The sequence below is a fragment of the Ammospiza caudacuta genome, chromosome 18 (genome assembly GCF_027887145.1).
Source record: "Ammospiza caudacuta isolate bAmmCau1 chromosome 18, bAmmCau1.pri, whole genome shotgun sequence".
Classification (NCBI taxonomy): domain Eukaryota; kingdom Metazoa; phylum Chordata; class Aves; order Passeriformes; family Passerellidae; genus Ammospiza; species Ammospiza caudacuta.
In genome coordinates this window covers 13629372-13653668 of record NC_080610.1, presented here as the reverse complement: position 1 = coordinate 13653668, position 24297 = coordinate 13629372, and the positions used below count along the sequence as shown (strand labels likewise).

The window sequence follows — 24297 nt, the reverse complement described above, 5'->3', positions numbered from 1 at the left end:
TACCTACTGAAAGGGCATGAAAAGATCAATAATTTGTACCTTGTGGCAGAACGAGGTTGTGACAGAATTGCATTAAAAAGTTGGTCTGGTGTCACAGTGTTGCATTTCTGGTACTACAGTGTTACATTTCTCACCGTTCATTCCTCCCATTCACCTACACGGGCGTTTTGCATCTGCCAAAGGTAGATAATTAATGCTGTATTCACAACATGCAGCACGTGTCAAGTCATTCCAGGCTTGGCTTTTGCAGCCCCACTGCTATTTCTCCTGACTAGTTCCAGTGTTTGGTATTACTCATCATATCTTGTCCAAAATAAAATGCATTCTTCCTACTCTGCATATATCAAATGGCAGAACTGGGACCTAAAATTATTTCCAGGCACATTTAGCTTATCTGTAGAGACTCATCTGAAGCATCCCTTCCTAAACCCTATGGAAATAAGAACATCCAAACATTCACAGTCACACCTGCGAACCGGCTCCACCGTCCGTGCGGGACCCGAACCGCGAGCCCGGGGGGCTCCGAGCTCTGCCCCCAAACTCGCGGCTCTCCCCCCCGGACGGGGCCGCAGGAGCGGTCGGTACCGAGAGCCCTCCCGCTGCTGCGGGACAAGCACCGAGCGAAGCGCACCCACCCTTGCCGATGCTCCTCTCCCCACCGCAAGCGAAGCCCCGCGGGGCAGCGCCATCCCCCGCGCCTCGGGCCGGCGGGGCCGGTCCCGGTACCGGGATGCGCGGGGGCCGCGGGCATGCGGGGCAGGTCCCGGTACCGGGATGCGCGGCGGCCGCGGGCATGCGGGAACGGTCCCGGTACCGGGATGCGCGGGGGCCGCGGGCATGCGCGGGGCCGCCCCCGGCCCGCCCTGCGCCGGGCATTGGCCGCGGGCGGCGGGGCGGTGGTGGCGGGGACGCCGCGCCCGCCTCCCGCCGCCGCTCCCCCAGCGCCGCCCGGCCAAGTTTAAACACCCCCGGCCGAGGCGCCCGGAGTTCGCGGGAGTTGCCGGGGGCCGCGGCCCGGGCGCGGGGCAGCGGCGGCGGCTGCACGGGGACCGCCCCGCCCGGAGCGCGCCCCGCCGCCGCCTATGCGGGCGCCGCGGGGCCGGGCGAGCCATGGACGGCGGCGGCGGCGGCGGGGTGCCGCCCGCCCTGGAGAAGAACGCGGCGGAGCTGACGGTCATGGACGTGTACGACATCGCCTCGGCCGTGGGGCAGGAGTTTGAGCGGGTGATCGACCAGCACGGCTGCGAGGCCATCGCCCGCCTCATGCCCAAGGTGGTGCGGGTGCTGGAGATCCTGGAGGTGCTGGTGAGCCGCAACCACATCAACCCCGAGATGGAGGAGCTGCGCCTGGAGCTCGACCGCCTGCGCCTGGAGAGGATGGACCGCATCGAGAAGGAGAGGAAGCACCAGAAGGTGCGGGCGGGGAGCGGGGGGCGCGGCGGGGCAGGGCTGCCCCCGCCTGCCGCAGCCGCTCGGGGGACTCGGGCTCGGCCCCCCCGGCGCCGTTCTCCCCCGCCGCCGCCGGGAGCACAAAGAGCGGGGCCGGGGTCGGGAGCGGGCGGGGCACGCGTGCGGTGCAGCCCGGGCGGCTCACGGCTCTGCGCGGATGCTGCCTGAGCGTCGCCGAGGCTTTGGGCGTGTTGTTGTTTTTTGTTTCCTTCCCTGCTGGAAGTTTCCTCCCTCCTTCCCTTTCTCCACCCCTTCCCCGGTCACTGCGTTTCCTTCCCCCGTGTCTGGCGGATTCGGACTCCCGCTCCATCCCCTCTCCTGGGGAGGGACAGCGCTGCTTCCTGCTAGGCCAGGAAAGGTCACTGACAAGAATAAATACACTTTCCTCTCCGGGGCTGGGAATGATTTAGCAGTCTAGTTTTCCTGGAACAGACTTCGGGTTCGACAAATCATAGGAGAGAGATGGAGAACCAAGTGATTTCAGAGCAGAGTTGGAGCTGAAGAGTAGGAAAGAGCACTCTGCCAGATTGCTGCTCCATCCTCTGATGGCAAGATGTCCCTTGGCTTGTTTTGGGGTGGTCACAGTGTTCCCTGACCCCATTCCTGTTAAAGCCCGAGGCAGAGAGCGTTTCCCATACCCTGTCTCATGGCAGGACAGCAAGCTCCAGTTACTGCAGTGAAAGTGGCAGATCTGCTCTTTAAACCATCCAGATAACTGATATAAGAAATGGTTCTGGTAAATGACTATGCTAAATGATCACTGCTGCCTCATGCCATTCCTGATTCCACACACAGAATCAGGATAAACAGGAGATGGGGGATTTCTGGAAGAGACACCCCAAACTTCAAGATTTGGCTTAACTGGATAAATCCCAGTTTTATATTTCAAAGAGAGTCAGCTAAAGGACTTTCACCTAGCATATGAGAAATCCAGGATAAACCCTGCAACATTTTGCAGAGGAAGCCTCAGGGCAATGTCTCTGAAAAGGAAGGTAAAAGACCTTTAATATACAAAGCCTTGGTAAGTCTCAAGAGTATGATAAAAAAAGGTCCAGAGAACAGATACAAATATGTTGGATATTTACCAAAGGCTGGGGATGAAGCAGATACAGAACTGACCCAGTGTCATTGTACAAGTTGTTCTGGAGATGTTTCTGAAGTTCTTATAAGTGTTAAAAAGTTTCCTAAACGTGTCAGCTGATCTCCCTGCCAGTCAACCACCTCAGCTCTGTCAGCTTCTCTGAGGGTCATGAAGTGGCTCAGGGAGTGTTTATACAATTTACTTCAGTCTAAACAGATTTTAACAGGAAAATAAACTGCATGATACATACCTTTTATTTTTTTAAATCAAGCTGGTTCCCAGTGCACCAGGTCCCTACAGAACTGTGGTCTCTCATCTGCTCTGTTCCAATGTGAGGGTTGAAGACTTTCACAGGACAGGTGCTGATAAGCAGAAAAAATCACATACTGAGAAACAGTTTTTGATGTCAAACCCTCCAAGAAACACCCAGAAAAGCTTTTAGTGGTCCTTGCAAGCATCAGTTTGAGATTTCAGATTTAAGATTTATGTGTGAATCTGTTTTGCTTGTGAACCTGGCTCAGCACCCATTGCCTGGGGCTTCCTGAGCTGGCTGGCACTGCCTGGCCCGTGGATGTGCCTCCCTGTCTGCTACTTCCACTAATGAGGACTCAAAAGTTAATTTCTGCTCCAATTCATTGGCTCTTCAATAGTAATAAATGACAAAGTTTGCCTAGGCAAACCCGGCATAGCTGTGTGTTTACAGTGCAGCCACATATAAATGATATAAGTTTAGCTTGTTTGGGGTTTGTGTGCATTCTATTTTGGTTTTATCAATATGCTTGGTAGTGATGAATGTGCTGGTTTATTGCTAAAATAGGTCACTGCATTATTTTAGCTACACAGGTGTAACAGGGAGCATCACTGTAAATAATCCAGGTTTTTGGAAATAGCAATTTCATTACAGATTTAGTAAGATAAAGAGTTTCAGGTAAAATAGGTGATTAATTACATTTTCTTTCCTTTTTAATACTTAACTCTCTGTAGCTTACCACACCTTTGCTATTTATTATTTATTATCTTTGCCACCTAATGTTTTCTGCAGCACTTTCAGCAGCAATACAGTAATGAATGCTGGAATAAAATGGTATTTGGACCCAAAAGTCACCAGGAACATGACTTCCCATTATCAGAGCATGCATTCAAAGCAGAGAGCTATCCTTTAATCTCTCAGCAGAGCTTATTTTAGCCTGGAGCTGTGCTTGGCTGGGTTGTTGTGTGAATGTGTTTTGTTGTTAGATAGGAAAGGGGCATGTGGATGGATGTGAAAGTCAGCAGTGACTCAGCCTGGCTCCAGGGATTTGCATGCAGCTTTTTGTCTGAAGAGCATGAGTGAAAATGGAGCAGGGAATGCCCCCCTCTGCAGAAGTGAGATATCCAGAGAAGCTTTTGGAACAGGCAAGGTTCTAAATACAACTGTTTTCCTTAAGGACTTTCTCTTTTTTGTCCTGACTTGACCTTCACAAGGATTGGTGACAGCTGCTCTTGACACAGAGTGTCCCAACAAATGGGAGCTGTTCTGGCTGGCCTGGCTGCACTAACACAGGACATTCCAGCAGGACAATTTACATGGGAGGCAGCATGGGTGGGGTTTGTGTTCACTGTGTGCACCAGGAGCTGCACTGGATCACACACTCATCAATTTACACTTGTGTTTCATGGCAGGAATTCAGACCAGGCTGTTGTGTCAGAAGCATTTCCACCCCTGAGCTCCTGGCCCTGCTGTGGGATGGTTTGGGGGCTCTCTAACAGCTTTGCAGCTGCTTCCTGGGGTGCTGGAGGGAATTGGTGCTGGTGTTTGGTTATTGGACCCTTAATCTGGTCCTCACAGCACAGCAGGGCATGAGGAGCCATCCTTTGGATAACTTGCTTTGCATCAGGAATGATCCCCTCAGGTATTTCCATTCAGATGTAGCAAAGGGGGCTGTGGGGTGGTGGCATTAAAAAAGCAGATGTCTTCTAAGAAACTCAGAGTAGATTTATTTAATTGCTTTCCATAAGAATCAGTAGGATCTGTAGTTTGATCTGTAAATTGCCCAGTCAAAGACTCTTTACATGTTTTAAAATATCAATGTGTTGTCCTGGTCTGCCCTATAGGAATTAGAACTGGTGGAGGATGTCTGGAGAGGGGAAGCACAGGATCTTCTCACCCAAATTGCACAGCTCCAGGAGGAGAATAAACAACTGATGACAAACTTATCTCACAAAGACATTAATTTCACAGAAGAGGAATTTCAGAAGCATGAAGGCAAGTTTGCTACTTCAAATTCAGTCCTTGCTTTGTTACAAAAAGAAATACTTAATCAAAATACTTTGACTGGATATTCTGGTGTGGTTTTTCCGTGTAGATTAATTCAGATCTGGGTTTTGAAGGCTTGTTTGTTTATATATATATATATTTTTTTTTTTTAACCTAAATAGAAAATCTCTGAATACATGATGATACTGAAGACATGATAAGAGGTGGAGAAATTAGGGAAAGAAAACCAACTTTTTGTTTGTCTGAGAAGCACCTCTGGAAGTAAAGTCTAGATACACCCTTTGGTCTATCTCTGGGTTCTCATTTTGCTGGAGGTGGATGAAACTCTGCCCAACACTGTGGGAGCTGCACTCCCTCTCTCCTTGAGGCTCAGTGCTGCTCACTTGCACTGGGGAAATGCATAATTAAACCTTCAAAGAGTAAAAATTGTTAAACCTCTCAAGATATTTTTTAAAACAAATGCAATGCTTTCAAATTAGGAGTCAATTAGTGGCAAAGAAGTAGCTCAACATCAGGCTGACAAACTCCATGCAAAATTCAGCATGGCAGCAATGAGTCATGGGCCATGAAGACTGACATTGTGTTACAAAGAACCAGCTTCCCCTTTGTTTTCTTTTTTCTTTTTCCTTCTTTTTTTCCCTTCCAGTGGCTATCTAGCTCACTGCAGCTCATGTGCTTGCATTTAAATATAGCCACACTCCTCACATCCAGCCAAGCAGATGCCAGACGTGCTTTTCTTGTTATTTTTACTGTGTCTACCCATGTGTGACAACACAAACAAAACCCATAAGCCCATTCCAGAGCTTAGGCTGAGATCACTGATATTCTTTAGCCAAAGTATTCAGTTTAAGTGAAATCTTTTAATTTCTATCAACCCCATTTAATTATTTGGATCTATTATATCAAACCTGACTGGTTTTCTTTGAGGACATATTGTCATTAATGAGCAAGGATAGATTTGTCTCAAATTACTTGTTTGGATAGTGTCAGAAAGCAGTTCTGCTGCTCTTTTTCAGTCTTTGTCCTTTGGTCTGATGTAGAGGCCAGAGATGCAGCATTTCAGGCTCAATCCTGTGTTAGCTGCACTGATTTTGAGCAGACTGCAGTGCTGCTGTCTGAGCTTGGTGTCTGAGCTTGGTTTAGCACTGTGATCCCATCTCTCCTCAGCTCACTGCTCACTCACCAGACAGTGACAGGGGTGATTTCACACAGGCAGCAGAGGCACTGATCTGGGTGTGCAAGGCCTTGGGAGTCAGTCCTGCCAGTTAATTCTCAGAGCCTTGTTTGAGTGTGATGAAGTGTTCATGGCAGAGGCAGTTCTGTGCAAACAGGAGTGCTCTGAGCAGAGCAGGATCCTGTGACAGGACCTGTGACAGCAGAACACAGAACACAAGGGAGGGGTTGAGATGAGCCTCTAACACCCATTAAAGTGGCTCCTCCCAAGCCCAAACAGAGCCCTGCTTGATGGTGCTGAGTGATTGGAATATCCCAGGAAAATGCCAGATGCAAACTTGACCCAAGTGTGTCAAACAGGACGAGCAGGCTCTGTGCCACTGCCGGGGAGCTGCTGCCTCAGCCTGGCTGTGCTCAGGGACAGGCAGCAGCACCTGTGTGACCCTGCTGTGCTGCAGGACCCACAGCTCCCCTCAAAAGGGACATTGAACTTGTGCTGAGTGTTTAGGTAATGGTGCAGTGCCACAGGCTCTGCCTGGCACAACTCTGCCAAGTTGTATGGACACAGCACCGAACAGATCACTAAACACAAAGAATATTTGTTTTTCTTTTTTTTTTTTTTTTTTCTTTCTTTTCTTGGTGTCCTCCCCTCCAGCTGCTTTCCATTCTCTTGCTGGAACAACACCAGGGTCACAGCAAACCACAGGAAACTGCTCATAGGATGTGCCTGGGGAAGCTGGCTGGGTGTGCCATTTAAGATCTTGCATTTATTAGAGTTTGAACCATTTAGAGATAATTATTTTACATTTAGGGCACTTAGTGATTTCCCTCTCCTCTTTCCCAGTGCCTGAGGAAATAGAAGGAGATGTGACTGTTTCATAAAATTCCCCACCTTTCCTTCCCCCCCACTTCCTGAAATAAAAATTGTAGTGATCTGTGCACACAATTGAAGCCTTTTAGGCTCACCAATGTTAGCAAAAAAAATGAGCACAGTGGGAGGAAAAGTAGTCAGCACTGAATTGTATTTTTTCTTTAAATAGCACCTGCTATCTAGAGATCTCAAAGCATCTCACAAGTGCTAATGGATACAGCTGCATTCACTACCTCCTTCTGAGTGAAACCACCAGTCTGAAGTTTCACTGCAGTCCCTCTACTTCAAGGCAAAGTTTTGGATTCTTTTGGTTTTAAATGCAGCTGATGTTTCAGGCCCCAGCCCTGAGATTGGCTGCAGTGAGGTTTGTGGGTGCAGAGAAGTGCCACACCTGTGCTGTGAGAGAGGAATGTGGATCTTTTAGAAGAGTTAAGCTGCAGTTTGTGTTTGTGACACTTGTTCTCCCTGGTGGGTATGAGCTGGTACCACAGCAAAGAATTAAAATTATCCTGTGAAAAACTAGAACCCAGAGCAGCACAGAGCTGATAAAAACCAGGGTCCAGAAATAGAGCAGGCAAATGCACCACAGAATTAAAAGGGGTGAGAGTGTAACACTAGAATGTGAACACCATGTCACTGACAGTTCTTTGCTGGGGTTTGCCAGGAACATGTCCTGGGAACCAAATTCCTGGCCAGCCATGAGCAGCAGTGCTTTCCCAGCAGAGCAGTTCCCTGTTCTCTGCAGAACCACAGCTCTGCTCCTTCAGCACTGAGAACTGGAGCTGCTGCTCCCTGTTTGCTCTGGTCCCTCCCTGCCTGCATGGGAGCCCAGAGCTGTGCAGGAGTGCACATCCACCAGTTCTCCCTTTCCTTCTCTGAGCTTTGTCCTGCTCTGCTCTGTTCTCCATCAGTTCATTCTGTAGCTGACCTGTGAGCTGGAGTCCTACAGACATGCAGCTAATTTCTCTTGTGGGAACAACTCTGGATTTCTCTGATGGGGGAAGAACAAAACCAGGAAGTCTGAGCTGATGTTAGAAAGTAGAGCCTTTCCTGGCTGGATGCGTTTGATGCATACAGAGAATATTTCTGATGTGGAAGCTGCTTTAATATATTGAAAAGGAAGCAGCTTTGCAGCCAGCCCAGAGCGGGGAGTGCATCAGCACCACTTGCAGTTCACAAATGGAAGAAGCTGAAGACCCACATAACAAAGGACTTTGCCAAAGTGAGTGGAGGATTTGAGCTCCTGCTTGGGCTGGGCTTTGGCCAGGGGAGCCTCACACTGCCCTGCAGGGTTTGCATCTTCAAGGATGTTGTGCAGTGTGATTTCATGTGACAGCTCAGGACCATCAAACTGCACATCTCTGTGCCAGTCTCAGGGCAGGAGATTCATTATCTCACCAAGGTAAAACCTCTGCTCTGTGTCTGCTCTCAGGAGTCCATCACTGCAGTGCCAGATCCAAGTTATCTCTGTAATGGCAAATAGAAGAATGCTTCCTGTGGTTTATAACATTTCCTAATGATTCATTGATTAGATTTAAGGTTAATCTAACCCTTTCTTTATTTTCAGACAGAATCAGTGTTGGATTCTTGGCAATGTTCCAAACTCCTTTCACCAGTGTAATGCTATCAAGTATTCTTCTCTCAAGTACAATTACTCTAAATATGAATTACCACACAATAGGATGGGAAAAGGGTGGCAAAACATGAGGAGAAAATATGTGACCATAATTCAGACTAAATGTTGGTTCTTCATTCTGGATGGGGGTACCCTGTGAAGTTCCTGTTTCATCTTGTTTTCACCAAACACAAAACTGGATTTCAACTAAAATTCAATCTAGTTCAGTGCTCCTCAGCTGGTTTGGATCCAGATATAATCCACAACAGTGATGTGTTGTTTACATCTTACGGAAGATCCAGACCATCTTTTTTACAATTTTCTCAAGGCCTTGGCCAGCTGATGCCAGAGATAATCACAGAGATAACCAAGCTCCCTGGGCAATGGTGTGAACATTGATGTAAAACTACTAAGGCAGAGAGATGCAGCAGTGTCACTCACTGTTAGAAATGTTTCTGAGGAATGTCAGTTCCTTTTTAAGGAGTCTCTGTGCAGGGGCTTTATGGAGTGGATTCTGTCATCTGTGTTCTCTGTTACCCTTGAGGTAACCTCTAAAGCATCTCTGTAATTCTACCAGCAGGCAACTTCCAGAGTCTGCTTAAATATTCCTCATTGTTATTGTTCTCAGGCTCAGCAGCTCCTGCCTGCCCTCAGTTTGTGTTTCTGTGTTCTTTTTTTAACCAGGGATGTCAGAGAGAGAGCGGCAAGTCATGAAGAAGCTGAAGGAAGTGGTTGATAAACAGAGGGATGAAATCAGGGCAAAGGACCGGGAACTTGGACTCAAAAATGAGGATGTAGAGGCTGTAAGTGGCTCTTGGTCTTCCTATTTCTGTTCTTTCTCACCCACACTTCCACAGCCTGGTTTTGAGTTTGAAGTTAACATAGGAAGTATAAACAGTGCTGGTTTAATGGTCCTGCAGCTGAAATGTCCAGCAGAGCTGTGGAGTGTCCAGAACGGTCAGGCTTCAGTGCAGCCCCACACCAGGGATGCAGTGTGGATCTCCCTGCATGAGAAGGGCCTGCAGTGACCTGTTCAGATGAGTCACAGACTCCTCTGTGACTCCAGGCATGACATGAGATTTGGCACTTTCTATGCAATGACCTCCTTACCCACATTTTGCCTCCCATTCCTCACACTGCCTCATGTCCTCAGGCCATGGGACTTTCCTGGTGCCAGTAAGGCCAGGCCTGGGTGATCTCTGCTCTGCCCAATGCCTCTGGCAGGTGCTGCAGCCTTTGGAGTTGGGGCTGTCCACACACAGCCAGCAGGTCACATCTGCCTCAGGAGAGAGCCTGGAGCTCAAAGCAAAGCACCCAGAAACTGAGCACTGAGGATTCCTCTGTCCTGTCTTCTCCCCTGGGTTAAGATTTGATTCAGAACCCCAGAAGCCACCCTATCCTTGAATTAATATCAGAAGTTATGGATTTGCTTTTATCTGAAAAACTCCCTGTGCTAGGGGAATTTACTCTAGAAATCAATTAAATTTGGGTGATTGAAACTGTAGTAGACAATTAGATATTAGAAAAACTAATCTGAGGGTGAGGAGAGGGGGGCAATTTTTCAGATTAAATGCAACAGGAACCCACTGCTTCAAGATATTTGGGACTGAGCCATCATGGCTCATGGCTGAATGGCCACTGAGCTCCTGCATGGATGTTTTGCAGCTGCAGCAGCAGCAGAACAGGCTGATGAAGATCAACCACGACCTGAGGCACAGGATCACGGTGGTTGAGGCCCAGGGGAAGGCGCTGATCGAGCAGAAGGTGGAGCTGGAAGCGTATCTGCAAACCAAGGAGCAGGAGATGGGCAACCTCAGAGCTGAGCTGGGCAAGCTCAGAGAAAAGCTGCAGGGTGAGGACAGCCAGGCCAGCCAAAATGGGGAGGAAGTAAAGGTAAGAGCACTTTGGATCACTTTTTAAGCAGCCTTTTAAAAAGCTTTGGACTTCATACCAAGTACCCCTTTGCATTTTGGTTGTGGTAGCGTGTTTGCTTCATTTTCTTTGTACACACCTACCCCTTTCCCCAAAGGAAAACAAACCAATTCCTTGCAGGGTCTGGGTTTTCCAAAGACAAACAGCCAGGAGTAGCTTCAGCTTTGCCAGATCTGCAAATATTCAAGGCCAGATGGGTCACAGGGTGCATAGGGATGGTGGTGGCAGCTGAAGCACAGTGGAACAGAAACTGCCAGAAGTGGTCCCAGAGTCAGGGTAGAGCTTTGCACACCTGATCCCTGCAGTTCTCATGGCACTTCAGATCAGCCAGGACTAAGCTGGTTAAGTGCTACCAAATCAATACATAAATATTTCAAGGCACTTTTTAGAGGAACCAACTTTGGCCTTATTTCTGCTTTTGCTTCCCATTAGAATTTGTGCAGTGAAGTGTTGTGAGCACAGATGTTCGTGAAAAGCAAACATTCCTGCTGGCAGAGCCAGGTTCTTGTAGAACAGGCAAAGTGACAGTCTGCAAATGGAGCTGGGCTGAGATCAGAGCAGAGGAATGCAAATTTGAGGGGAGCTTCCTGAGAAAAAGACACACTGATCTGTTGATCCCTGAGTCCTCTTTATGGTTCCTAATATTTCCCTTTGTGCCTATGACATGACTGTTTTATTCCTGAAGCAAATGTACTGCATTGCCCTCTCCTAATGATGTTCTTAGCAGAGTAGGAAATGCAATAAGGGGTGTAATTATATTTAAGAATTAGAGGAGCTCTATCACACAGAGCTGTTCAGCTTGGTGCATTGGTGAGAGCTCCATGGTAAATGACTGACAGACTGCAGCAGAGAGTGAAACATCCAGTGAAACACCCATTTCAGGAATACACATCAAAAAGCAGAGACAAAAGCTGATGGAGTACCTTGGTCCCCTGGGAATGTGGCAGCCAGTGCTGTGTTAACATGTCACTGCTGAGCTGGGCAAGCACTGTATTAATGATGAAAAGGATTATTTCATTGCTGTTAATTCAGCCAGGACACTCAGCTCTGTAAACAGGGCTGGGGAGCCCAGGCCTGGAGCCAGCAGGATAAAAGTGTCCCCAGTGTCTGCAGAGAAAGGATGCATTCTTCACCTCTCTCCAGCTCATCAGTTCCATGGCAATGGTGCCTCCTCTCATTAGAGGCATCCCTGCTCCCTCTGCCAGGACAGAGATCACACAGGAGCTGCAGTGGCAAGCAGAAAGCTGGAATAGCTGCATGCTCCAGAATGGCCATTGCTTGTTGGCCCCAGTCAAGGACATTTGCATTGGGTACATTGGGTACAGGCTGCTCAGTCTGTGCTGATTTGAGCCAAATCTAGCAAAAATAGCTTCTTTGGGCAGACATGTGAGACAAATACACAACCAAAAGGAGAGACACCAGCTCAGACCCATACCTGGGGGGTGAAGGGGAGGAAAAGTGTTTGGGTAATTTCCTTTGAACCTCTTGTTGCATCAATCTTTGTTCCATGTAGTCTGTGCAAAGGAATGTGTTTGGATGAAAAGGGTGAACCAACAGTGCCCAAGTGAGCATTGCTCTGCTGCCTCATCCCTGCAGGACAGGCACTGAATTCACCTGAAATTCACCTTAGCCAAGTTCAGCCTGAAACCATGGATCAGTCTATTGCAAAACCATTTCACAAACAGGAGCTTAGAAGGAGGTAGAGTCAGGATTACAAAAATGGACTTTGTAGGAATTTCACTACTCAACTCCTCAAATTTCCAGCTTGTATCCCAGCAAGCTGTCACTGCCACACAGGAGCTCTGAGATTCTGATCTCTGCATCCTCCCACAGGGGTGAGTGGCTGACCTGGCTGCTGGCAGCTCTGATTTCATGAGCTGGCCTCTATTAGTCCTTGTAAAAAGCATCACATTTCAAATGGACTTTGCTACATTTCAAATGTATTTTCTTGGAACAGAGTGTCCTGCATTTGTTTGTATTGTTATTAATCCTGCAGACCTCTTAAGGCTTGGAGCTGCTCTTCAGAATCTCAATTCCAAGTTCCCTTCCCAGAACCTTGTGGTTTTTCATCATTGTATGTTTACATTAGAAGAAGACACTTCTTTGTGGGAGGAGCTGGAAGGAACTGTATGACCATTGCCATGTCATTTTTTCAGTGTTTAGATAAATAACTGATGTTTGATTTACTCCACTTGTTAAAAGTATGAATTCCTAAAACTGACTTATCAAAAGTTGGACGTTTGAATTGGACAGTGAATTTAAAGCCCACATTTCACTCTCTAGGCAGAACCAAACAATGATGATTGTCTCTCTGACTCGGAGAAGATGGCAATGGACCTGAAAGATCCCAATCGCCCAAGATTCACCCTGCAGGAGCTCCGGGACGTCCTTCACGAGAGGAATGAACTGAAATCCAGAGTGTTTTTGCTTCAAGAGGAGCTTTTATATTACAAAAGGTGGGTTACATCTCCTCTCCTGTTGGATGATACACTCAGGGAGCCACAGGGCGGGTGTAGAAACAATAAATGTGCTCTGAAGTTGTGTCCAAGTTGGTGTTTCTGCAAAGGCTTGTGCAGAGACTGCAGGAATGCAGCCCCAGTTTGAACCTGGTACCTCAAACTTGTCCTTCCCCAACTCCCAGGTCTGCCCTGGATACTAGAAAGATTACAAACATTTAATAGAACTGAACTTCAAAAATGAGGATAGGAGTGGGTCTAAAATGAAAATTCTAGACCTTTTATTCAATCCATTCCTCTTCTCCCTCTCCTTGACACAATGGGAAGAAAATATTAAATGGAGACCCAGTTCTTGGTGCTGATCCTTGGTTGATTAAAAAAAATCTTAAGTTGATTTGAATGGGTTTTGAACAGATCTTTTTACGTTCTTTCATCAACAGTGCTCAGATTGAATTGTAGATCTCAAAGTGCTTCCATGGCTTGGGAGGAGAACATTAATTATCTTTTCTTTCTTTCAAGTGAGGAAATGGAAGAAGAAACCAGATCCCCACAGCCCACACCCATAATTCAGCCAAAACCCTCAACTCAGCCTGAATCTGGAATCAAACGACTGTAAGTAGCATATTTACTAAACATACTGGGTATAGTGTGTAATACCAAATGTTTCTTATGCATAGGACAATTTTAAAGACTTTAAAAATTCAGATAACCACATTCCCACTGTCTATGAGAGACACCCTAAATGAGCACTTGGCAGATGTGAAACAACAGTTGGTTTTGGCCAAAACTTTTGCCTAGATCTGGGACAACTTTCAGTCTTGGATTATCATTTTCCCATGGCCTCACTGTGCCCATTTCCCTGTTGACTGAAGCCTTTAGACCCTGATTTGCAACATGTGGGCAGCACAAAACCCTTCTGTTTGCTGAGCAAATTTGCTGCTGAGAGGATGGGCACTGGCTTGGCTAAGAGAACCCCACCTTCTTCTGAAATATTAATGCTGCTGCTGGAACCAAAGCTTACTGCCAGAGATGTGCTGCTACAAGAGTATCACTTCATAAAATCACTGTGTTGGCCAGTCCTTTTCTCTGCTGAAACTCTTTCCTGGACATTTATTTATTCCAAATTAAGTCTTCTAATCTCACAGCAACTCTTTGGATTTTTGTGATACTGGAAACTTTACTTTTTTAACTGGAACAGTTGTTTCCATATAAAGAGTTCTTCCATCCTGTCCCCATGCCCACAGCCTTCAGTCCTTGTTTAATAACAGGAGCAGCCCTGGGAGAGTAAATTCCATAGGAAGATCTGGGCTGACCCAAAACACCATGGAGTCAGGAGGGCACTGTTGATTATTTGCAGTAGGCTGCAGCTTTCTGTGCTGAGAGAAACCTTCCTCTTACATGAGTAGGAAATACACTTTGGGTTTGAATTTCAGTTTTCATTCTGTGACTGTGATGGTGATGATGATGATACTGTGTTGCACAAGATCTTCACTGTGAAGTTTCTCTTTTCTTTTGCATTTCTTTTAGACCTTTTAAAGCTAATTCTGTTGTGGGGAATGGCTGGTTTCAGCTCACACAGTTTGTGTTGTGCAGCTTCCATGTTTGATTTGAAATGCTGCCTGAGTGCTTTGATGAAGCAAAGGCAGCATAAAAATGTAAACAGAGGTTGTAAGGCAGAGCACATGTTGGTGAGGTATTGGTTTTGACTCTGCCTAAGCTGAAATTCCTTCTTTTAGATGTCATGCTCTGTCCCCAGGTTTCACTCTGCTCTCTCTCCACTTAGCCATCATATTAAATAAGGGAATATAAAACTGCCTGAGTTATCAGAAGGATGTTTTCAGTTTTCAGGTTTGTCTGGTTCTTGCAGCCTGTCTGGATAGGATTTCTCTGCTGGGGTTTTATTTTCTTCCTCTCTTCCTCTCTCTGTGTGTTGTCAACACTGTATTTGTAGTTGGGCTTTAAAAAGTCAGGAAATGTCACTGAAGCCAATGTAGCTTCTGTCCTGTCCCAAGATCCTCCTGTTGCAGTCCCTGCCTGCTCTGAGGTGTCTCCAGAGCTCCCTCTCCCTCCCCAGGGTCCCTCTCCTGCCTGGGGAACACTGGCACATGAACCCAGTGCTGTGATGGAAACTTGCAGTGCTGCTCTTTGTATGCAGAGTGCCTTCACAGAGGAAAGTGGGGCTGCTTCTCCCTCTCTTTCAGAGTTTTTCTCCTGATTAAACAAAAAGCTGAAGTACGAGAATAGGAGCCCTCTCAAGGCAAGTTTTATGCTTGCCTGTGCAATGTGCTCTTTTCCTTTCAGCACACAGTCTGAGGGAATGAGCCGTATGGATGTGTAGCCTGTGCCATCCCAGATGTGCTCAGGTGATTCAGTGCTGCAAGTCCATAAAAAAGGAAAACAGAAGCTACAGAATCAGCATTTTTTCTGGGTTGGCACGTTTGGGGCAAACTCTGAGTTCTGATCTCAGATGCTTGACTCGTACATTTGTCTCTCCCCCATCACATGACAGAGTTTTAATGAAATAATGTAACCAGGAGGCTTTACTGAGGAGGAAAAGTCCAAGGATTAAAAATGCTCCCTCTGTTTGGAGCAGAAAACACCCTTTTGTTTTCTCCTTAAGACTACGTGCTTGTTTGTCACTGATGTCATGCCTCAAACAGCCAGGAGTTCTCTTCCTATTCTTGCAGCCTACAAAAACTGGTGTGTCTGTCAGTTCTGCAGCTCAGGACGTGCCACATTGCACAAAAATAGAAATCCTGGCTGCTGCTAATGATCCAACAGGGCTTGCCCATTTGTTTTCAATTTTAGTCTCAGAACAGCAGTTAGTGAGCTGGGGAGAGCTGCATTTGGTCACAAGTGAAATGTCTCTCGTGATTTCAACTTAATCTTTAATTGACATTAGTCCACAGTTCAAAAAAATATTTGGCACAAGGGAGAAGCTGTGAGGAGAGTCCTTAGACAGACAGAGGGTGTGCAGGTATGGATGGAGGTGTGCTGGCAGGCTGTGTGGGGCTGGCTGGGCACAGAGCTCTCAGCGCTGTGCTGCATGGATTGTCTAATGCTCAGTGCTGAACCCTCACAAAGAACTCGTCTTGCTGTGAGCCAGCTCCAGTGCTCCTGCCAGAGCAGCTGCAAGGTTTCCCTAAAGCATTCAGCTGCCTGCAGTTGGCATCTTCCTGCATGAGCAGTAGGTTCCTTTGGAACAGACACACAGCCCCTTTAACCACGCAGTTTCTTAGGAGGTTATTTCAACAGTTCACCTGCAATACTGGTTTTTAACCTGAAAATATCAACTGTAACCCTTGTGGAATCTTTAACTGTAGGGCTGGTCCTCTCTAACCCTGTGCCAATATCCAGTAGTCACAGCAGAGTCCTGTTTTGTATTTAACACACACCTTCATCCTTCATTTCATTGTGTCTGTGCCTGTTTGTCTCTTGGAACAAAAACGTGCACTGTGCTCTGCATTGCTGGAGCTGGTCATACCTTGACGAAATCCGAGCCAGGTTGCAGGCTGCCTCATAACAGGAAAGTGGTATCTTTTAGAAATCCAAAAGCAATTGAAACTGCTCCAATAACTGTTTTTTCTGAACAAGAGTTTTTCACTGAGGAGAGGTGTCTTGGGTGATGCAGATCCCCTCTCCCTGTAACGTGTCCTGTGTTGTAATTCAAAGTAACCCCATGTATCATGTTTGCCTCTTTTCTTTTTAATGGAATGCCTTTTCTTTCCCTTGCTCCAGTCTTATCTCTTCTGTGTCTGTACTTTCCTGACCAGGATCTTTACAGCCATAATGCCCATGGTAGCAGCTGGATTGATTCCAGACGATCCCACATTGCAGCCAATAAGAAGACTTGTGTCCCTTGTAGGAGTTTTTTTTTAATGTTTGGTACTGTGGTTTCCTCTTGCATGACCCCTTGTTAACAAGCACTGCTGGTTGCATTCTCCTGGCTGCCAGGGGGATCCCAGAGGATCAAAGTGCCAATCAGAATGACCAGTCAGTGTCAGTACTCATCCCAGTCCTCCATGCTCATCCTCAAACTCACATGGTATCACCTTTTGCCTCAATGTTGCCATGCTAAACCAATCATTATTCCTTGGAAAATCGGTGCAATATGCAGTTTTAACCACATCTGTTAATTCTGCTTCCTAAGCAAGGCTATTCACAGTTCTCACCAGTGCTCTTTGAGAAACTCGTTTCTAATAATTTGTTACAATCATTAGTTAGAGTTGCAGAATGGAGAGGCTGATTTCCACATTAATTTCCACTGTTAATTACAGGCTGTTGCTTTCATGTCTTTCTATCTATGCCCTGTATATTTTGTCTCTAATTATGTATTTTGGAATAGAGTGTAAACTCTTCATAATCAATTCTGTCATCCAATTCTCAGCTCTCCCTGGAAGACATACTGATATTGTTAATGCAAAGTCTCTTTGCATTAGAACTGCTGCTTTAGCAATCTTTATATTTACAGCAACGACACACTTTCCTCTCCACACAGACAGGCTTTTTCCAAACATCCTCCATGAGCATTTTCTAGCCATAATAACAATTTTCATTGCTTCAGAAGGAATTTTAAAAGCTGAACCTTTTAGAGGTTTACAAACTTATTTTTCTCCTGCTTAATTTCCTGATAAAGTGAAAAATTACTGAGCTTTGAAACTGATTGTATAAACACAGCAGTCCTTTGTGTGGGCTTCCAGACAGAAACCCTGAGCAGGCAGGACCAAATGGGCTCTGTAGGAAGGCTCAGCCACTAAACACTTCTTTTATCAGCTGGAGCTGGCTCTGGCCCTGAAAATATTCAGTATATGTGTGTGAACATATGAACTCCTGTGATGAAGTTGGTAGAAAAGTATGAGGCTAATTAAGTACAAAATACTTATTTCACTATTAAGGCTGCACATTTGAAGCCAGGAAATGCAAAAGTTCAGGTTCTGCTAGCACTGTTATTTATGTGCATTTAACTTGTGTAGTGGTTGATTTCCCTTTCTAATCAACAAGTAATTATTCTTAATATTCTCAGTGATTATCATGCAGCCCCCTGTGTATTGAGAGGCATGGAAGGTGAACTCCCTTGTGCTCTGCACAAGGCAGCTGGGAGAGTTGGGATTGTGGTGCTGAGGGGGATTTGGGAGAATGCTGAGGAAGGTGAGTGTGGACTCAGGGTCAGGTTTATGCCCTGACCAATATTCCAGCACCTGCCAAAGCTGAGGTTCTATTGGCACAGTCCCTTACTGGGCAGCATTTAGCAGTTCCTGTCCTGGATCACAGCTGTGTGACACTTGGTACAGGGCAGGAAAAACAATCCTCACCTCCTGAAGCCAACCCAGCACTGAGACCAAAGGGATCCACAGCCAACTCAGTCCTTTGGTAGCTGGAACCACAACTTTTGCATTTCTCAGCAGGCCTAAACACTGCACTAACACCTCTTGTACTGAACCCACAACTAACACTGACTTTACCTAATCCAGTAACTTCATCCCATACAAATAAAACAATACTAAGGATTTTTCCAGCTGTGTTTTTAGCTGTATTATATGGCTGTTGGTTCATGTACGTCATTATCTGAGAGCACCCAAGCTGTGTGACAGGAAATGACGTGCACACTCGTGTGCATTTGTTTAGAGCCTTCATCCTGCAAACTCTTGTGCACATAGGTGCATTTATTCATTCCTTTTTGCAGGAATCAAGTTTATGTATCAAAACCTCTACACTGGGAAAAAAATGTGGAGATTTATTTTCTTATCTTGTGAACTTCCCTGACCTTAAAAAAATTCTATTTCTGCTTTGTGGTAAAATATACAGATTTAATGCCAAAGATACCACTTTACTTATGCCAAGAAACTAACCTGGCTCGTGTGGCTTCGTTACCTGAGGGCTGGGGAAGGGGGAACCCACATCTAAATGATACCTGCACCTTGTAGAGTCAACAGCATTTAGAGCTTATCTGAAGCTTGTGTAGCCAAACTGCTTGAGATTGCAATGACTCCATCCCTAACAATGTTCTGACATGCACTCCCATCAGGCTGCTCTGCCTTGGTCTTCTGCAGATGCAAACAGAGTTTTTTGCTCGGTGTTTTGTTGTGCTGTGCATTGGGGTGGGTGTTTGAAGTGCTTTCAGGATGGTAAACACTGTTCTTTCTTCTCCCTCTCTCCCTCACTGCTCCCTTCCTGGAAGGTTTAGTTTCTTCTCTCGTGATAAGAAACGTATGCAGGCGTCACAGAAAAATGTCCACTTCCAGCAAACTTTTGGAGAATGGTCACATTCAAACAGAGATGATGCCTACATGGAGCAAGGACAAGAGGCCCTGCAACACCTGTGACTAAAGCCCTGAGGTGTTTGGTTTGCTGCAGTAGATCTCGACAGTCTCACAACAAGAAGCTTCTGTACAGCATCGCAGCAGCTCGTCACTTTTCCTTGCCCTGCACACCTCGGGGTCATTTCAGACTCTCCAAAAGGGATCCCTCACTGTTCACTTGGTGACTGTTTGCTGCAAACAGGAACCCAAGCTTTGTAGTAACAGTTGCTGACACCCTGGGACATGGAAGCTTCTAGATGACTTGTTTTGTGCTGAATAACAAGTCCATGATCTTGTTCATGCATTAACTACAGTAGCACAAGCTTCTTTAAACCAAAAAAGGACCTGTGCCATTATTAGAAGTTTGTTTGCAGTGTATATCTAGTACAGGGCAAAGACTCTTTTACCCTGTTTGTTAACACTACTGGTTGTTTGCTTTTTATTTCTGTAACAATTTTTTCAAGAGGGATACGACAGCTGCACGCCCTTGGTGGCAGCCACAGCTCTGCTGTGTCCTGTCCGTGCCGCTGGCATCGGCATCTTGCAGAGTCACCCCTTGGAAATGCACCTGACACAGTGAGAACTGGAGTAGCCTTGGGAGGGACAGTGAGTGTACATTTCCCTTGTGCTTACAGTGCCTAAAGCATGAAGAGACGATGTATGAGGTGAGCGTGCCTTGTGTTCTGCAGTATTAATGGAAAACAGTTTGCTTACAGGGAGGAATCCTAACTTTTAAGTTTTTTCCCTTCTTACCAGGGACTTCCTCACAGTGTAGCAGGCAGCTGCTGTAAAAGAATTAGATCTTTCCCACAGACAGGTTTTTAATTAAGTCACACTTCAGTTTCCTGTCTAGGTAAAACTGCCCAGCTTCAGAGGGAAACACATCCTCAGCTGGCTGACATGAACTATTTCACTGACCTAGACATGACCCCAACCTTTTCTCTTGACTCAACACTACATGGGCAGAGCAGATGAGTTCTGTGTGTGAAACTGCTCCGCTGGTGGTGGCAGATGTCTGGGTAGCCCCTGTTACAGGGCTGAACTTGCCACGACAGCCCAGCAGCCAACCCCCAGGGCTGGGGCTGGATCTGCTTTGCAGCTGAGCTGGTGAGACCCTGGGCCTGACCCAGGCTGTCCTTCCAGCACTAAAGCCTCCCAGTGTCAGTGCTGAGGACACCCAGTGCCAGTGCAGTGCCCACCTCTGCTCCATACACTCCACAAGGAGCTGACCTGGTGGGAGAGGGCTCATGTGTCCATGGCTCCGTGTGAGGACAGGGCTGAGGTGTCTCTGTGGCCTTGCCCTGGGCTGGGAAGGTCCATGCTGGAGACCAGTGCTCCTGGGGAGGATCTCGTGCCAGCAGGGCCATGGGCAGCCTCTGCCTCTGCAGCTCAGTGCCAGGGGCTGGGAGCTGCTGTGGCACCACACCCCAGCTGCTCCTCCTGCTCTGCAGAGCCTCTTCTCAGGAGTGGCACCAAGGACAGGAAATACAGCTCAGGCTGGAGCAAAGCTCCAGCTACTCCAGGTACTGAGTGGAGGAGGAACTCTCAAAGGACTCCAGAGGGCTTCATGCAGGCCAGTTGTTCTTATTACAGGGTGATCCAAGAGTGGATTTTTAATGTGTGTGAGCAGCAAATGGTTCTTAGCCCATCTGTAGTAAAACCCTGGCAATAAAACCTCTCTTTGCAGTGGTGGGCTGTGTGCTGCCCTGCTCTGGCTGCAACTGCTTCATTCCAACGTGGACCTTCTGTGTGTTCTAGGCAGGGAAAGTGTTTACTGTGCCCCCCTGGTGTCACTGGAGCTCGGGGTAGGGGGGACACGTGGCCTTATATGGGACATGGTGAGTCCAACGAGGGTATGGGGTAGATGTGTTTTCACCTGGTTATGCTTTGGTAACATCCTTAAAACAGCAGCACTTCTCCCTGATCTGAAAAGCAACTCTTACACGGGGGTGTGTCTTAATTCAATGATACTTAAATTACCAAGATCTGGCTTCACTTCCATATAAGAAAACAAAAAGTGCAGCAGAGCCACATCAGGCAGTTAAATTGTGGATGACCCCATGGAGTCTGTCCCGAGCGCCGTTCAGTCGTGTGGCTCATTCAGAAGGGATGCAGTGAGCAGAGACAATGCAGGAACGTGGGCCTGAGTAAGCAGATCCCTTTGGAAATCAGCTGAGAGCAAAGAGCTGGGATAATGGAGCTGTACAGACCCAACCCCAGCCAGTGCAGCACAAAGGAAATCTCCAGGCCTGGTGCACGTCCAGCGGCGCCCGGGGCTGTGTCGGGCCAGCTCTGCAGCCAACACCGACTGCAGGAGGCAGGAATCCTTCCCCACATGTCTGCAGCATTACCTCAACCCCTCAGAGCTCCTCCTGACCTGCTGGCATTAACCACTCGTTCTCATGTTCACAATGCTGCATTCACACACCCCAAGTGCCATCGGGAAGGATGGCGCAGAGGGAAGTGTTTGTAAAGATCTGAAGATCTGTCGTGTATTGTTTGTCAATATTCAAGGAAAATCTGCTTTTAGAAAAGGGGCCAGGATGCTGGCAGGTTAGGGGTGTAACAATCCTGCCTGCCAAGTGCAGGATCACTGACATTTTATGGGTTGGTTTTTGTTTTTTTTTTTTGGTTGGGCAATAAATCATTTTAACAGTTTAATAAATATTTCTGAAAAACACATTTCTGCAAGACTTGTGTCTTTTTTTTTTTTTGTGGAAAGTAACACCATCCATTCTTGGGGATGCAGCTTATGGATCTGTCTGTGTACAACTTCATAGAAATACAGCCTCAAACCAGACAAGGATTAGGACAGAACCATTCCAAGACTGATGAAATACAATTTAAAATACATTATATATTTAGGAATGGCTTATGATGACAAAGAACATGACAGAGCCTTTTCTAGAAAGTACTGTAAGCTCCTTAATGGAAGAGGTGTGTCTGTATTTACACATCCTAGCCCTGAAAAAGATGTTTTGTCCTTTTTCCCTATTCAGCTACAACCAGCACAAGCCCAGTTTCCAGAATGGATTTAAACCCTGTGTAGCAGGGTGAGGACAGAGTGGGTGCAACCACATTTACCCATGACACCCTCCCTCAGTGACTGTCCATGGATTCGTCAGGAACATGAGGCATTTTCTGACGTGCTTCCTGTCCCGCGGTGCACATTCCTCTGTACAAAGGAGTTTCATCCTCCCGTGTCACAGACAGTGGACTGGTTCCATGTTTCTCTCTCACCTGGCAGAACTAGTTAATGACACAGTATAAATAAAGGTTCTACCTGTCCCAGTGTCTTCACAAAAATGAAGCCACTTCCCATCAGCTTCTGTTTTGGGGCACAGAAGTTTCAGAAGTTTTTTGCTATTTCCATTCCTGTGTCTCCAGCATGGGACTGTTTCATAACAAATATATGGACACCTGGCACATGGATAACTCCTCATTCAGGCAGCCAAAGCTGTGTGCTCATCTCAGTGGGATGCCAGTACACACGGTGCATTTCTTACAGCACTCACCAGTTCAAAAACATAAATACAAAAGTTTATTTTCTCTAAAGAACAATTCAACACACATCCGAACTGCAGTAGGAACCAAACTACAGAGAGCTGCTGACAGCACAGTCACAGGCACAAGGTGGCAACACCACAGCTTGTTCTGGGAATGCTGTCACAGCCCTGAGATGCCACAAGGGTCAGTCACACACCCCAAGGACAAAGCACAATCACCTATCGATGCTTATCATCATCTCTTTGCTTCTTGGTATCTCTGTCCCTGCTCCGGTCCCTATCCCTGTCCTTCCTGTCTCTGTCCTTCCTCTCCCTCCCCCTGCTCCTCTCCTCTTTGGAGTCTCTGTCTCTCTCGCTGTCACCCCAAGCCCAGGACCTCTCCCTTTCTGGCCAGCGTTTGTCCCTGCTCCTCTCGTGGTCCCGGTCCCTGGTTCTCCAGTCCCTCGTTCCCTCACGAGACCAGTTTCTTTTCTCTGATGATCCTTCTCCATAGAAATCATTTTTCACGTTTGGCAAATTGATGGGCTTTCGGAAAGGTCTGTCCCGTCCTCCGAAGCGCAGCTGCCCGGATTCTTTCTTGCCTCCAAACCCACCCCCAAGCCTCCGGGGAATCCATCCTTTGAGAGTTCTTTCCAGTTCAAAGTCCACAAAGATCTCATGTTGGTCGATGACCAGCCTGTTGGCATCTCTGTGGGCCTTCAGCAGCGCGCGCTCCTCTTTGTACTCAATAAACGCATAACCCTTGGAAAATCCCGTGACCAGGTCTCGAACCAGACGGATCTTCCTGATGTCTCCATAGCGGGAAAAAACCTCCTTTAACTTCTCTTCTGTGGTCTGAAGGTTGAGCCTCGCCACGAAGAGGGTGAGGTGAGGATCTCCCGTGACGCCCTTGTTGGGTACGTACCGTGCCAGCATGGCCCGCCATATGGCCCGGTCGTGGGGCTCCTCGTCCGTGCCATCGATGCTGCCAGCCTTGAGGGGATCGTACTCCTTCGCTATGGGGGCCCAGTCAGCCATTGTCTGGGGGGGAGAACACAGGCACAGGCTCAAGGCTGGGTCAGAACAGCCCGGGCAAGAATCGCTTCCAGCACCGCTGCACTGTGTTCATCCGAAAATCTCCCAGAGTATGCCACACGAAATTGAATCAGCCGTGTCGCTGTTGTTTGAGGGCACATGCCGGGACAGAGCCGCGTCCCGGAGCCGCATCCTCCCCTGGCCTACCCCGGCCTGAGGGGCCCGGGCCTTGCCCCGCGCCCGGCCGAGGAGGCCTCTCAGCCCCGCTCCCGGCGGGGACGCGGCTCTCCCGGCGGGCAGAGGCCGATCCGCCGGCCCGGAGGAGCCGCAGCCGCTCCCGCCGGGGTCGATCTGAGCCCCTTTCCCCGCTCCCGGAGCCCGCCAGTCCCCCCGCCCCGCTCCCCGAGCCGCCGAGGCGGACGTGGCGCTGCGGAAAGGCCGATGCGTTCACCCGCCTCGGTGCCGCTTCCGGAGCTGCCGGAGAGCCCCCCCCGTCCCGTACCGGCAGCGGAGCGCGGGCGGTGCCTCCTCAGGGGAAGGGGCAGGGCGGGAAGCGGCGCGAGGCCGCGGCCGCCGCTATGAGAGCGCCGGGGGCGGGAGGGGCCGCTCCGCCCGCGGCCTCGCCGGCAGCGCCGCCCGACCCC

General features: G+C 47.8%; 2 protein-coding genes across 4 annotated transcripts; one reads left to right on the top strand and one right to left on the bottom strand.

Annotated features, from left to right (window-relative positions):
• Positions 1-1090: 1090 nt before the first annotated feature.
• Positions 1091-21815, top strand: RILPL1 (Rab interacting lysosomal protein like 1). Of its 3 annotated transcripts, none has more exons than XM_058816554.1 (8): positions 1091-1413; positions 4625-4775; positions 9131-9249; positions 10112-10339; positions 12662-12834; positions 13354-13446; positions 16608-16695; positions 19013-21815. In XM_058816554.1, exons 1-8 carry the CDS (start codon positions 1111-1113, stop codon positions 19016-19018), a joined length of 1161 nt encoding a protein of 386 aa, XP_058672537.1. In that variant the 5' UTR covers positions 1091-1110; the 3' UTR covers positions 19019-21815. The 3 variants fall into 3 exon arrangements, with proteins under 3 accessions (XP_058672537.1, XP_058672538.1, XP_058672536.1); XM_058816555.1 differs by lacking the exon at positions 16608-16695 and adding an exon at positions 15737-15811; XM_058816553.1 differs by lacking the exon at positions 16608-16695.
• Positions 21816-21970: 155 nt separating this feature from the next.
• On the bottom strand, positions 21971-24004 carry SNRNP35 (small nuclear ribonucleoprotein U11/U12 subunit 35). The gene has a single exon (XM_058816557.1). The coding sequence runs from the start codon at positions 23654-23656 to the stop codon at positions 22859-22861; it is 798 nt and encodes a 265-aa protein (XP_058672540.1). The 5' UTR covers positions 23657-24004; the 3' UTR covers positions 21971-22858.
• Between the last annotated feature and the right edge of the window lie 293 nt (positions 24005-24297).